Genomic DNA, 14,604 nt, shown 5'->3' on the forward strand with positions numbered 1-14,604 from the left:
CATACCCTGGAACGGGCCCTCAGGGGTTTAGACACATACCCTGGAACGGGCCCTCAGGGGTTTGGGAGGGAGGGTCCCATAGCAGGTGTCACACAGAGCCACCAGACAAGATTCCTGCATGCCTCCGTATGCAAATATGAAGTGGTGCTAACTTGGTCGTCAGATTGGGACATGGTTGGTTGAGATCCGGTTAGACATTTTTCCATTAACTTGGTTTGTATTGTTGACAATAAGTTCCCAAAAATCATTAGGAACTTGTTAAAAGCTGATCTCTAACTTATCATTCCATAACTGAGGAGCTACTATTCTATTTGATTGAGGCATTCAGGGAACTTACAAACATCCATCAAAACCATCAAACTCTCGCTAATTTATTCTTAGGTTTGAATAATTGGCCTATGATTCATGATATACTAATGACAAGTTGACTCTTGAAGTACTTTCCATGACTTGAATTTCTCACCATCGCAACGTTGCTCTCACATCATTGAATCAATGACTTGCCATCTGAACTAATAATTATCCTGGTGACATTGTTCCTTCTGTGTGACACAAGGCATTGGACCTCAGTACCCATCCCCCATACGGGCAACAACAGGGCTGCATGTGATTGCTGGTGATCTATCTACTCCAGCTTGCAGAGCTCGGGTTGGTGGCACACCTAAACCTCTTCCCATTCTCATCCCAACCCCCTCTGCCTCCAATTGGAGCTTGAATTGGCATGTCAGTATGTAAAGTACAGTACATATTACATCTAATGGTTGTACTCGTGCCGCTGTTGACTGATTTGAAAACAACTCCATCCAATCGGATCGCTGATGGATGTGATTTGCATCTACTTCTTCCAATTAGAGCAGTAATTGGTGTGGTAGTTCTCTTTTCCGTCCAATTAGAGAACTAGTTGGTGTGGTAGTGTTTAGTGCATGCTGTGGTAGTAGTGGCTGTGTACAGTAGTGCAGTGGTGTGCAGTGCACTGTCCTCTTTGCTTTCTCTCTCTATACTGTTTAATGCGTTTCCACTATAAAATGTTGTGAGACTGTTAATGCGTTTAGGGATTCTTCACCAATCCTTCTTTCTGTCTCACTGTGATTTTTCTTACTGTGATTTGATGCTGTTTATGTTGCCACTTTTACAGCAATTTAGAGGCAATCTGTAGTTGCTACATGCATTTTTGGATTTATAAAGTAGGGAAAGGGGGATATCTAGTCAGCTGCACAACTGAATGCATTCAACTGAAATGTGTCTTCCGCATTTAACTCAACTGCTCTGAATCAGAGAGGTGCGGGGGGGCATCCATAGCTCTGTCTATTCATTTGAGAGTGGTTACATTTCTCCAGGCCCATCCCTCAGTTTTTTCCAAAGCAGGGTGACCGCTTTGTAATTGTTTCAACTAAGGATTGCCACTTTAAATTACTGATGAGTTTGGAATGGATTTCTGGTTTATATAAACCAGCTTATTGCCATGAAAATGTCTGACACTGAGAAAAACACCTCTAACTGTAGGCTATGCCCCCATCTGCTCAGAAAACAGATATGGTCATTATACCCAACATTGCTGAAAACGTAAATGCAAAAACTTTTCTCCCATAAAATCTGGTTTATTTGGACACATTTCTGTGAGATTAATATGAGTTGTGAATCATAATTCAGTACCATAAAATATAGTAATTTATACATAAACTCAATGGTTCCTCTCCAGCAAATCATGAAACAATGACACCAAAATCTAGCTGTAGAAAGAATTTATTGTATGCGTATGTTTGTCATGATGACCATGTTTGTGTTGTCTCCAGTGATTAACAGTGTACTGGTAATTTAAAACCTATAGGCCTATTTTTAAATAATACAAAAAAAAATAACACACTAACCTTTTCAGAATGAAATAATCATATGGACAAACAAATCATGATTTCTAAAGAATTGTGATGCATGCATACTTAGCACATAGTCAGTACAGAACAGGTTTGGGGTCAATTCAGAAGATAAAACAAATTCCAAATTGTCCTAACTGAAAGGTGTTGAAGAGAAATTGAATTGGAATTTCAGTGTACTTCCTGAATTGACATGGAATTGACCCCAACCCTGGAGAGAGATTCTGAGCATAAGAGGTATTTCAGGGCAAGAGAGGATGGTGGAATATTGTGGCTTCACTGACTTTCGATAACTTACTAACATTCTTCGTGAAGTTTCTAACTCCATCACAAACATTTGTGCCATATACTCCAACAACTCTCATCCTCTTAATCTCATAATATCCATGTAAATGTCCTCTTCCTGCCTGTCCATCTCTACAACCATCTCTCCCTTTGGGCCTGATCTCTGGGCCTGTCCCTCTACTCCCTTGCTCTCTCTCTCTCTCTCCCCTCCCTCCTTGTCTCTCTCCTCAGCTGCCACTGTACCAGAGCAGAAGACAGTCACCTTGGATGTGGACGTTAACAATCGTAGCGATCGCACCGAGTGGTGCAGCTGCTATTATCATGGCAACTTCTCCCTCAACGCTGCCTTCGAGGTCAAGCTGCACTGGATGGCCGTCACTGCAGCTGTTCTCTTTGAGATGGTAAGACAAGGACAGACAGAGGGGGAATGTCCATTGACTCACTAGAGACACTCTCAGGGCTTCAAACTGTGACCAAAACGCTCGCATTTACGACCCTTTGACTTGACAATGTTTTATTGGTCGCTAGGGTGCCAGTTAATTTTTTTGTTATCTGGTCACATTTGTTTTTGGTTCACAATGTGCTTTTATAAAAATGTATTCTAACAGCAATGGGTATGCAAACCAGGTATTCAAAAAGTTTGGTCCGAAGTCTTGGTTGAATGTTTGCGATGCGCAGTTCATTCATCATGCTCTGTTTTGAATTTACATTTCTAAATGCTTCCCCAAAAAACGGCCCAATTTAATTGGTGCGACCAAATCATGTGCTAGTGCCATCGACCTGAAAACGTTGGTAGTGCCACCAGTGCAAAAAGTTAGTCTAGCACTCTACACATTAAGACTAAGATTAAGACTTCCTGTCAGCATTATTTCATGTAAGATCTTTTTAAGACCTACTGACATATTTCTTGATGTTGCCACAGATATGTAGTAAACGACTAAATTAAATATTTCAGGATGTCATACAAGGCATGTCAGCTGATAATTAAACCATAAGGGCGAAGAACAGCTCACTAATTCCCGACATCACAACACTACACATCACATTGTTTGCTTGGACGAGAGAGTTTGACAACAAGACCCATGTTTATCTTGACACTCCACCATACTCCCATCTCGACAGGTCCAAGGCTGGCACAGAAAGGCTGCCTCCTGTGGGTTCCTGTTGGTGCCCGTCCTGGAGGTGCCCTTTGCCCTGCCCTCCTACCTATATGGTGACCCACTGCGGGCCCAGCTCTTCATCCCTCTCCACATCCACCGTCTGCTGAGGGACGGCAGCGACAACCTGTTTGAGGGTGAGGAAACACTAGGAGCTTTTTACACCACTGTCATTGTACACAGTTTGTCTCCATCATTTTATAGAGTACCTATTTTTAACATAGATTGTAAGTAAACGTACAGGGGCAGAAGCATAAACAATTTATTGGGTGTTGCTTTGGGTGTTCATGCTTGTCTATATTATTCCGCTGTGATAATTGTTTGACAGGGTTTGAACCAGAGACGTATTGGGATAGAATGCAGCTCTTTCAGGAGGCCATACTATACCGGTAGGTGATTCTCTATACATAGTTTAGAGGGCAGCCGGTAGCTTAGCGGTTAGAGCGTTGAGCCAGTAACCGAAAGGTTGCATGTTCGAATACCTGAGGCGACAAGGTGAAAAATCTGTCGACGTGCCCTTGAGCAAGCCTCTTAATCCTAATTTGCTCCAGGGGCGACGCACTACTATGGCTGACCCTGTAAAACTACACATTTCACTCCACCTATCTGGTGTATGTGGCAGAAATGTTTTTGTTGTTCTCTGTAAACATGGGATGGAGATGTCTATAAATAAACTCTGAGGCACTATATGTGCTGCAAAGGGCTTTAGGTGTTTATCCAAAGATTCTCTCACTTACCTCTCTCGCTCAGATTCGGTTTTGTCCAAGACAAGTTTTCTGCCTCTGCTTTCAACTTCCCTTCAGAGAACAAACCCCAATACATCCACGTAACAGGTAGGCACATATAAACACAAAGATGAGCATAATTTCTAATTCTGTCACACATTTTTTTTCAATATGCCCTTTGATATCGCTAACACCCTCCCTCACAGTACTGTTCTCCTGCCCCTCTTTCTCTCCCTCTCTGTCCTCCCCGCTCCCCTTCTACCTCCTTCTCTAGGCACAGTGTTCCTCCAGCTGCCCTACTCCAAGAGGAAGTACTCTAGCGGGCAGCAGCGGAGGAGGAGGAATTCAACAGCATCAGCCAGTCAGGGCCTGTTTGGATCGGAAGAGCTGGTGGGTTACTACTGGGCCTACAATACCATGCTGACCAAGGCTTGGAGGACGGGTGTGCTTGGGGACGAGAAGCTGGCTGACCGCCTGCTCAGAGACTTCACTGACTTCTGCGCCAACAAAGACAAGAGGCTGGTGAACTTTTGGGACAGCTGCCAGGAGAAAATGAACGCTAGTGCTCCATGAAGACGAGATGGAGAGGTGAAACTGAGAAAGAGAGATATACAAATCTATTGAAATGGGAATGCATTGGCTGCAGTGTTGAGGTTTTCGGGAAGAATTCTCCTCAACAACACCTTGTATAAGTGTGCTATGTCCCATCTGTGGCAGGACTTGTGCTTTGCATCTAGGTCAAGGTGGCAGGTCAAGTGTTATGACAGTTTAATATGAAGACTATGCATGAGGAGCAGAGATTCTGCTTCTTCTGGTCCTGCTACTAAGCTGCTACTTTTTCTTCATATCAAGTGAATAATAAAATAACTAATCTAAACCTGGTATACGCCTCTACATCAAATCACATTTTATTGGTCACATACACATATTTAGCAGATGTTATTGACTAAAATACAGTAGAATAGAATACAGTATATACATATGAGATGGGTAAAGCAGTATGTAAACTTTATTTAAACATTATTAAAGTGACTAGGGTTCCATTATTAAAGTGGCTGGTAATTCCAAGTCTGTACAGTTGAAATCGGAAGTTTACATAAACTTAGGTTGGAGTCATTAAAACTCGTTTTTCAACCACTCCACAAATGTCTTGTTAACAAGGTATAGTTTTTGCAAGTCGGTTAGGATATCTACTTTGTGCATGACACAAGTAATTTTCTTTACAATTATTAAGACGGATTATTTAACTTATAATTCACTGTATCACAATTCCAGTGGGTCAGAAGTTTACATGCACTGAGTTGACTGCTTTTAAACAGCTTGGAAAATTCTAGAAAATGTCATGGCTTTAGAAGCTTCTGATAAGCTAATTTACATAATTTGAGTCAATTGGAGGTGTATCTGTGGATGTATTTCAAGGCCTACCTTCAAACTCGGTGCCTCTTTGCTTGACATGGGAAAATCAAAAGAAATCAGCCAAGACCTAAAAAAAAATTGTAGACCTCCAAGTCTGGTTCATCCTTGGGAGCAATTTCCAAACGACTGAAGGTACCACATTCATCTGTACAAACAATAGTACGCAAGCATTAACACCATGGGACCACATAGCCGTCATACCGCTCAGGAAGGAGATGCGTTCTGTCTCCTAGAGATGAATGTACTTTGGTGAGAAAAGTGCAAATCAATCCCAGAACAACAGCAAAGGACCTTGTGAAGATGCTGGAGAAAACCTGTACAAAAGTATTGATATCCACAGTAAAACGAGTCCTATATCGACATAACCTGAAAGGCCGCTCAGCAAGGAAGCCACTGATCCAAAACCGCCATATAAAAGCCAGACTACGGTTTGCAACTGGACATGGGGACAAAGATTGTACTTTTTGGAGAAATGTCCTCTGGTCTGATGAAACAAAAATAGAACTGTTTTGCCATAATGACCATCGTTATGTTTGGAGGAAAAAGGGGGAGGCTTGCAAGCCGAAGAACACCATCCCAACCGTGAAGCACGGGGGTGGCAGCATCATATTGTGGGGGTGCTTTGCTGCATGAGGGACTGGTGCACTTCACAAAATAGATGGCATCATGAGGTAGAAAAATTATGTGGATATATTGAAGCAACATCTCAAGATATCAGTCAGGAAGTTAAAGCTTGGTTGCAATTGGGTCTTCATAAGGTTGTGGCAAAATGGCTTAAGGACAACAAAGTCAAGGTTTTGGAGTGGCCATCACAAAGCCCTGATCTCAATCATATAGAAAATTTGTGGGCAGAACTGAAAAAGTGTGCGAGCAAGGAGACCTACAAACCTGACTCCAGTTACACCAGTTCTGTCAGGAGGAATGGGCCAAAATCCACCCAATTTATTGTGGGAAGCTTGTGAAAGGCTACCCGAAACGTTTGACCCAAGTTAAACAATTTAAAGGCAACGCTACCAGATACACTCAATTAGTACGCAAACTTCTGACCCACTGGGAATGTGATGAAAGATATATATAAAAGTTTAAATAAATCATTCTCTCTACTATTATTCTGACATTTCACATTCTTTAAATAAAGTGGGGATCCTAACTGACCTATAAGACAGGACATTTTTACTAGGATTAAATGTCAGAAATTGTGAAACTGAGTTTAAATGTATTTGGCTAAGGTGTACGTAAACTTCCGACTTCAACTGTATATAGGACAGCAGCCTTTAATGTGCAGGGTTGCGTAACCGGGTGGAAGCTGGCTAGTGATGGCTATTTAACAGGCTGATGGCCTTGAGATAGAAGCTGTTTTTCAGTCTCGGTTCCAGCTTTGATGCAGCTGTACTGACCTCGCCTTCTGGATGATAGTGGGGTGAACAAGGCATGGTTCGGGTGGCTGATGTCCTTGATGATCTTTTTGGCCTTCCTGCGACATCGGGTGCTGTAGGTGTCCTGGAGGGCAGGTAGTTTGCGCCCGGTGATGCGTTGGGCAGACTGCACCACACTCTGGAGAGCCCTGCGGTTGCGAACGGTGCAGTTGCCATACCAGGCAGGATGCTCTCAATTGTACATGATGTGTTTACGAGTGCAACTGTGAAATTTAAAACTTTGAGGAGTATTAATTTGTTGCAGAAATGAATACAAAATAAATATCAAGAGGTTGTTATGGGGTTTGTTCAGGATGTTTTATTGCAAGGGGATAATGTAATGCTAGTTTACCTTCTCGGTGACTGGTAGCCGATGTTGGGGAAGCTACTCTGAAAATATAGTTTACCAAGCTACCAATAACTTCACGCTGGAAGAAGTTAAGCTACACTAAAGCTACCCCTAAGAAAAATATAGTTTAACTAAAGTTATTTTGTAAAAGGTTAGGAGACCATTTTCCTTAATCCTTGTCCTAACCTTAACCTAAATTATCCTAACTTGCTACGAACCAACTGAGATTTTTAGGGAATCTCAGTTAGCTACACCGCTACATGGCAAAAAAGTAATAAACACTACCTAGATTTGAATTTAGTTCAACTACCACCAAGCTACTGCAGTCTGCAAATTGTACATAGGCCCACCTACTGGGGAGCCAGGCCCAACCAGTCAGAATTTCTTTTTCCCCACAAAAGGGCTTCATTTCAGACTCCTCCGTTTCATCAGCTGTCCAGGTGGCTGGTGTCAGATGATCCCACAGGTGAAAAAGCCAGATGTGGAGGTCCTGGGCTGGCGTGGTTACTCTTGGTCTGTGGTTGTGAGGCGGGTTGGATGTACTAACAAATTCTCTAAAATGACTGCTTATGGTAGAGAAATTAACATTCAATTTTCTGACAGCAGCTCAGGTGGACATTCCTGCAGTCAGCATGCCAATTGCAAAAATGTAGACATCTGTGGCATGTGACAAAATAGCACATTATAGAGTGGCCTTTTATTGTCCCCAGCACAAGGTGTCCTGTGTAATGTTTCATTTTTTAACTAGGCAAGTCAGTTAAGAATAAATTCTCATTTACAATGATGGCCAAACCCGGACAATGCTGGGCCAATTGTGCGCCGCCCAATCATGGCCGGATGTGATACAGCCTGGATTCAAACCAGAGACTGTAGTGATGCCTCTTGCACTGAGATGCAGTGCCTTAGATGCTGCGCCACTCGGGAGCCCATGATTTTGCTGTTTAATCTGCTTCTTGATATGCCATACCTGTCAGGTAGGTAGATTATCTTGGCAAATGAGAAATCCTCACAAACGGGTGTAAACAAATTTGTGCACAACATTTGGGAGAAATACGTTTTTTGTGTGTATGTAAAATTTCTGCAATCTTTTTATTTAATTTCATGTAACATAGGACCAACACGTTACCTGTTGCATTTATATTTTAGTTCAGTATAGTTACTAGTTGAACTACATTTAGCTCACGACTCACCAACACTGCTGGTAGCTAGATGTTCTGCTACATTGGAATAATATCACATCCCTGATAATATACAGAAGTGTGTCATACACTCCTCCTACCCAGTTACAGGGAAGAGACGCTGGAATGGGGAGTGATTTCCTTTTAGGGATGAGGGGAGGGAATACTTGTCAGCAACACAGAGGTCTTCTGTACCTTTCAGTCATGTTTTGTACATTACAGCGGTTGGCATAAACGCTATCATGGCTTTGGGACTGGGTAGACGTAAGGGAAGGCACTGCTTATGTCCTATATGTTCACATCTCCATCCTACTATGGTGGAACCATTACTTGTATGCCATATGTGAGGTCACGCTAGCTGCAACCCTACACGCACGCGCTCTCATTTGCTGCAACCGATGCAGTACGTTGCACTGCGCAGGTGCACGCCTGCACCGTACGTTTCTATTTTTAGAAAGTGACGTCATCTTGAAATATCAGCAGCAGCCTTCACCCCCCCGCCCGCCCCGGATAGACAGGACTCTTGGAGCATCACCCAATGTCGATAGCAGTGGGAGGCCGCAGCAGCTAGTTAGCCACCGGGTGTTGAGATAGAGTCGGTTAGGGGTTGGAGCGAGGACTTGGAGGGGAGTCACTGATTATCTTAATTCTAATTTGCGCCTCGGCAGCATTGAAAATCGTATTGTTTCACCATTGTTTAGCTAGTATTGTGAGTTTTTAGAGATAATCCGCAGTGACATTTGATGTGCTGTGTGTAGCGTTGGACGTCATCGGGAAAATACACATTGCTTTCGAATACACCTAGTTATCGTCAATAGCCTCCCGTATCTTGGAACTGACTGTTCGACCTTCGGCACATCAACAGCGACAATGGCAGATAGAGAGCAACTGATCCAGAGAGCCCGTATGGCTGAGCAGGCTGAGCGGTACGATGACATGGCCTCAGCGATGAAACAGGTAGACATCATTTTGCATAATGAGCAATGCAGCTCACTTGGAAGAATGGCCAAATGTGACAGTAATTCATATCAGTTTGTAACAAAGGTCATCTATTATTACATTATTCACTAGTCAGACAATGTAGCCTCTTGCTAACTTGCTAACTAACTGTAGTACCTGGGATTATCGTCTTAATTTAAGAAATAATTTCCAGAATTCTGTGCAATATCATAAATCAATGTGAAACCTGGTGCACACAATACCAAGGTTGGCTATTTCGCTTCTGTTGCTATGTTATTTTGCCATATATTTTTTAGAAGTGAATGTGGTAGCTAAAGAGCTAGCTGAGCTAACAATGAAACTGGTGGTTGTCTGGTTTCGTGGCTACGGCTGGTGTATGATGCAGTAGTAGCAGCACTAGCCTAGAGGCTGAACAGGGACACACGTTGGGTGCGTTCGTTCACTACATCACTTTGGGCCGATTGAATAAAACTAGCTATTCCAAGCTTGAAAGCTGGTCTTACCTTTCCTGTAATAGACTAATATACAGAATAGTCGTCATATTTATGCCAGACAGAGGTACAATTTCTTAAATTACGAACAAATATGATGGCGGAAGTTTATAAACGACCAGATTTTGCTCCTTTACAAACGCACCCACAAACCTGTCTGCAAGGGTGGAAATGGCTGCTGCAGTTTGATGTATCGATGATGATGGATACATATTTAGCTTATGACTTAATTGTAGCCTGTTTCTCAAAAGGCATAAGACAAGCATCTTTATATAAAAAAGAGGGTTTAATATTCACAGTTAAGAATCAAGCACAGTCTAGGCTTTCTCCACCTAGGCATGCATGCACCCTGCAACGTCACACCTTTGTCATTGGTTAATTTCTAGAGCTTTTCTTCAGGATAGGAATGTTAGGTCAATGGTACATTTGTTCAATTTATGGAAGGTTTATGATATGGTAGCATTTTCACATCCTGACACCATTCTTTGCAACACTTCTATGCCCTCACCAGGTGACTGAGCTGAGTGAGCCTCTGAGTAACGACGACCGCAACCTGCTCTCCGTGGCCTACAAGAACGTGGTGGGAGCCAGGCGGTCCTCCTGGCGCGTCACCTCCAGCATCGAGCAGAGGGCCATGGCCGATGGCAACGACAAGAAGCTGGAGCTGGTGAAGGCCTACCGGGAGACCATCGAGAAGGAGCTGGAGACGGTCTGCCAGGACGTGCTCAACCTGCTTGACCAGTTCCTCATCAAGAGCTGCGGAGAAGACCAGCTGGAGAGCAAGGTGTTCTACCTGAAGATGAAGGGCGACTACTACCGCTACCTGGCCGAGGTGGCCACGGCCGAGAAGAAGACCTCCGCCGTGGAGTCCTCCGAGGGCGCCTACAAGGAGGCCTACGAGATCAGCAAGAGCATGGCGGCCACCCACCCCATCCGCCTAGGTCTGGCCCTCAACTTCTCTGTGTTCTACTACGAGATCCAAAACGCCCCCGAGGAGGCCTGCAAGCTGGCCAAGGAGGCCTTTGATGAGGCCATCGGACACCTGGACAATCTGAACGAGGACTCCTATAAGGACTCCACCCTCATCATGCAGCTGCTGCGGGACAACCTGACCCTGTGGACCAGCGACCAGCAGGACAGCGAGGGGGGAGAGGCCCAACCCTGAGACCACCTCCTCCTAACCCCTGATAGTCTTTAGCTAGAGTTAGCCACTCCCCTTCCCACTGCCCCCCCCCATTCTTTACTAGTTTCAGATCTTTTGTTCTCTAATCTCTTCCTCATCGCTCACCTCTTTGTCTCTTTGTGCCATTATCATGCTCAATTAAGGCCTCATGAGGAATAATCTGTTCTCTAGTGGCCTGCCATTTTTGTCCTACATTCTCACCTCTTCCCTTGCTGCATTCACCCTCTCATACTGTCCTGCTCAACTCTCTCCCTCTTTTCTGTCCTCCAAGGCTTTCTGTCCATGGCCCACTTCCTGTGTGCTAGGTGGTATTTTTTTCTGCTTCGATCCATTCCATCCCCTCCCTTCCATAGTTGCTGATAATTAACTGACTAGTTGGTATTCAAGTGACATTTCCACAGGATGTTCTCGTGAGGACAATTTAGTATCGATCATGAGTGGATGTCTGTAATTCTAATTAGGGAAAATGTATTTCATTACGTTACACAGCATAGTGGAAATGTTACTATTGACCAGAATGTGGTTGTGATCTCCTTCTGAACTTGAACCCTTTCTATGCCCCCCTGTCACTGTAAGATGTCTGTCTGTTCCTCCTCTCGATTTCCTGTCTGTTGCCCTTTCCACTCTGCCCTCTGATCTCTGTGTGCACTGCTAGCCCCTGTCAATGTGTGTGCCAGCAATCATACCATTTTGAAATGTCCACTATTTGAAGGTTGATGGGACGGTGTCTGGAGTTTTCAGTTGTGCAAGTACATTTGTTTATTATTCTGAATAATGTGTGGTCATTAAAAGAATGCCATTAAAACATTACCTACCCTGGGAACTTGTGGGTTTATACCCTGTTCTGTGTGAATGCTTGGATGAACAGCATGCTCGTGTGCATCAGTCACCATGAGTGAATCTGTGGCCCTGCGGTCATGAGCTATTTGGTCATGATGTTTCCTGCTGAACGTGTATTTTCTTTCTCATTCCGATTATCTCTGTATTACACACACGCACACATCACTGTGTAGGATTGTATTGTGTTTTTTTGTGAGAATGTTCTCATGGTATTCCTCCCCACGATGGACAAAGTCAGAATGGTGTCTTGGTGCAGCCTACATTTCCAATGAATTAGCTGCACACTTCTGTTGGAGTGAAATGGACAGTAGGCTAGTAGTAGGTGTAATATGACCCATTTTAGTTTTCTGTTGCAAAAGTTTTGATTCTATATGCCCAACTGAACACCACCCTGGCTTGTTTTACCACTTTTTTCTTTTTTTTTTACCTTCCTGGCTCTTTGTTGTGCTGCATTTTACCATGTTAAGCTCCAGAGTCGCTACTTACCTGGTGGTTGTTTCTGGTACTTTTACCCTCCCGACTACAAGGTCCATAATAACGTAACAGACCCATTAAAGGGATTTTTTGTTGTTGCAATCTTTTGACTTTATCATTGATTTATAGGTCTATGCTGAGACTGGTATTACAAACATCCCACTACAAGGAATACAAGGATGAAAGAAATAGAAAACCATCATGATCCAAAACCAATCAAAGTTCTATCAATTAAATTGTCAGTCTTTTATATTGGTACAGGCTTATCTCGATCATCTCAGGGAGGAGAGAGGTCGGGCATAGTTCAGGCTTTGAAATTGCTAAGATAAAAGCTCAGGGTCAGGGAAGAAGCATCAGGTGTTGATGATATAGGAGCATTCAAGGTTGGGGAGTAACATGTAATCCGTTACATGTAAGGGATTACAAAAAAACAGATTACATGTAAGGGATTACAAAAAATGGGTAACTGTAATCCATTACGTTACCAGCAAAAATATTGTAATCAGATTGCACAACTGAGCAAGAGGACAAGTACATTAGAGTGTGTAGTTTGAGAAACAAGATGCCTCACAAGTCCTCAACTGGCAGCTTCATTAAATAGTACCCTCAAAACACCAGTCTCAATGTCAACAGTGAAGAGGTGCCTCAGTTGACTTGTCAGGTGTCTGTTTCTGAAACTAGACACTAATGTACTTGTCCTCTTGCTCATTTGTGCACCTGGGCCTCCCACTCCTCTTTCTATTCTGTTAAGAGCCAGTTTGCGCTGTTCTGTGAAGGGAGTAGTACACAGCGTTGTACCAGATCTTCAGTTTCTTGACAATTTCTCACATGGAATAGCCTTCATTTCTCAGAACAAGAGTAGACTGATGAGTTTCAGAAGAAAGTTCTTTGTTTCTGGCCATTTTGAGCCTGTAATCGAACCCACAAATGCTGATGCTCCAGATACTTAACTAGTCTAAAGAAGGCCAGTTTTATTGCTTCTTTAATCAGCACAACATTTTTCAGCTGTGCTAACATAATTGCAAAAGGGTTTTCCAATGCTCAATAAGCCTTTTAAAATGATCAACTTGGATTAGCTAACACAACGTGCCATTGGAACACAGGAGTAATGGTTGCTGATAATGGGCCTCTGTACGCCTATGTAGATATTCCATAAAAAATCTGCCGTTTCCAGCTACAATAGTCATTTACAACGTTAACAATGTCTACACTGTATTTCGGATAAATTTGATGTTATTTTAATGGACAAAAAATGTACTATTCTTTAAAAAACTAGGACATTTCTAAGTGACCCTAAACTTTTAAACGGTAGTGTATATCTAATTTATAACATTGTTAAAACAAACATTTTGAAATCATGGGTCCTTGCATCTATAGCTCTGTCTATTAATCGCAGTGGCTAGATTTCTCCAGGCCCATCCCTCAGCTTTTTACCAAAGCAGAGGCGGGGCGACCATTTTGTTATTGTTTCATCTTTGGATTTGCCCTTTAAACAACTGCATGTTATCAAGATATCAAATAGGCATTAACAAAAAGGTAAACAATAGGCCTATAGCAAATGCAGCATATGGCATTAATTTTCACATGTAAATAACACTTTTCAGTAGTGCTTAAAGCATGCCATTCCATGAGCATCCATTTTTTAACTCGAATCAATAAGTCCAATCAGTCCTCCATGACAACAAAATCATAATCAACAGAGTAGGGCTGGCTAATAAGTCCTTAGTTTTGGGGTTATGCTCAGGTAAAACAATTTGGCTAATCTATACCTCCATATTTCCAAGTCCTATTCTTGAAGATGAAGGGGTATAACATTTATTGGAGTGACTGGAATTCTGAGACTGGTTTTTAATGTAAAGATATAATTTAATTGTATTATTATATCTAGTAAAAAGCGATGGGTTTGAAGAAGCCTACATAACCAACCCATAAAGTGAAATTGTACATCCATATATTTTTAAAATTTATTTTACCTTTATTTAACTAGGCAAGTCAGTTAAGAACAAATTCTTATTTTCAATGACGGCCTAGGAACAGTGGGTTAACTACCTTGTTCAGGGGCAGCTATGTAAACTTTAACGTTTATTTATCCTGCAATAGATGTTCAATTGCCTCTTAAGGGAAAAGTAATCTAAAAATAACTGAATGTAATCAGATTACGTTACTGAGTTTGGGTAATCCAAAAGTTACGTTACTGATTACAATTTTGGACAGGTAACTAGTAACTGTAACGGATTACATTGAAAAAGTAACCTACCCA

At 42.5% G+C, this 14,604-nt stretch overlaps 2 protein-coding genes across 10 annotated transcripts in view; both read left to right on the forward strand.

Moving 5' to 3' along the window:
* The window catches only part of depdc5 (DEP domain containing 5, GATOR1 subcomplex subunit), a 28,361-nt gene extending 23,441 nt beyond the window's left edge, over window positions 1-4,920 (forward strand). For 6 of the 9 annotated variants that reach the window (XM_029709202.1, XM_029709206.1, XM_029709207.1 and 3 more), the window contains 5 exons: window positions 2,388-2,557; window positions 3,279-3,450; window positions 3,642-3,702; window positions 4,064-4,146; window positions 4,313-4,920. In XM_029709202.1, the coding sequence (XP_029565062.1) occupies window positions 2,388-2,557; window positions 3,279-3,450; window positions 3,642-3,702; window positions 4,064-4,146; window positions 4,313-4,611 (785 nt within the window). In that variant the 3' untranslated portion in view covers window positions 4,612-4,920. Of the gene's footprint in view, window positions 1-556; window positions 1,177-2,387; window positions 2,558-3,278; window positions 3,451-3,641; window positions 3,703-4,063; window positions 4,147-4,312 lie in introns of those variants that run through there. The other 3 variants (XM_029709209.1, XM_029709210.1, XR_003868891.1) reach the window with 2 other exon arrangements.
* A 3,976-nt stretch (window positions 4,921-8,896) lies between these two features.
* On the forward strand, window positions 8,897-12,446 carry ywhah (tyrosine 3-monooxygenase/tryptophan 5-monooxygenase activation protein, eta polypeptide). The gene is made up of 2 exons (XM_029709212.1): window positions 8,897-9,353; window positions 10,359-12,446. Exons 1-2 carry the CDS (start codon window positions 9,267-9,269, stop codon window positions 11,010-11,012), a joined length of 741 nt encoding a protein of 246 aa, XP_029565072.1. The 5' UTR covers window positions 8,897-9,266; the 3' UTR covers window positions 11,013-12,446.
* The last annotated feature ends 2,158 nt before the right edge of the window (window positions 12,447-14,604 follow it).

Source organism: Salmo trutta, chromosome 23 (assembly GCF_901001165.1).
Source record: "Salmo trutta chromosome 23, fSalTru1.1, whole genome shotgun sequence".
Classification (NCBI taxonomy): Eukaryota; Metazoa; Chordata; class Actinopteri; order Salmoniformes; family Salmonidae; genus Salmo; species Salmo trutta.

Bases quoted from the DNA above. Each gene is read 5' to 3' on its own strand.
- ywhah (XM_029709212.1), top strand. From the start codon at position 9,267: ATGGCAGATAGAGAGCAACTGATCCAGAGAGCCCGTATGGCTGAGCAG. The intron at 9,354-10,358 runs GTAGACATCATT...TGCCCTCACCAG, and splicing joins TGGCCTCAGCGATGAAACAG to GTGACTGAGCTGAGTGAGCC.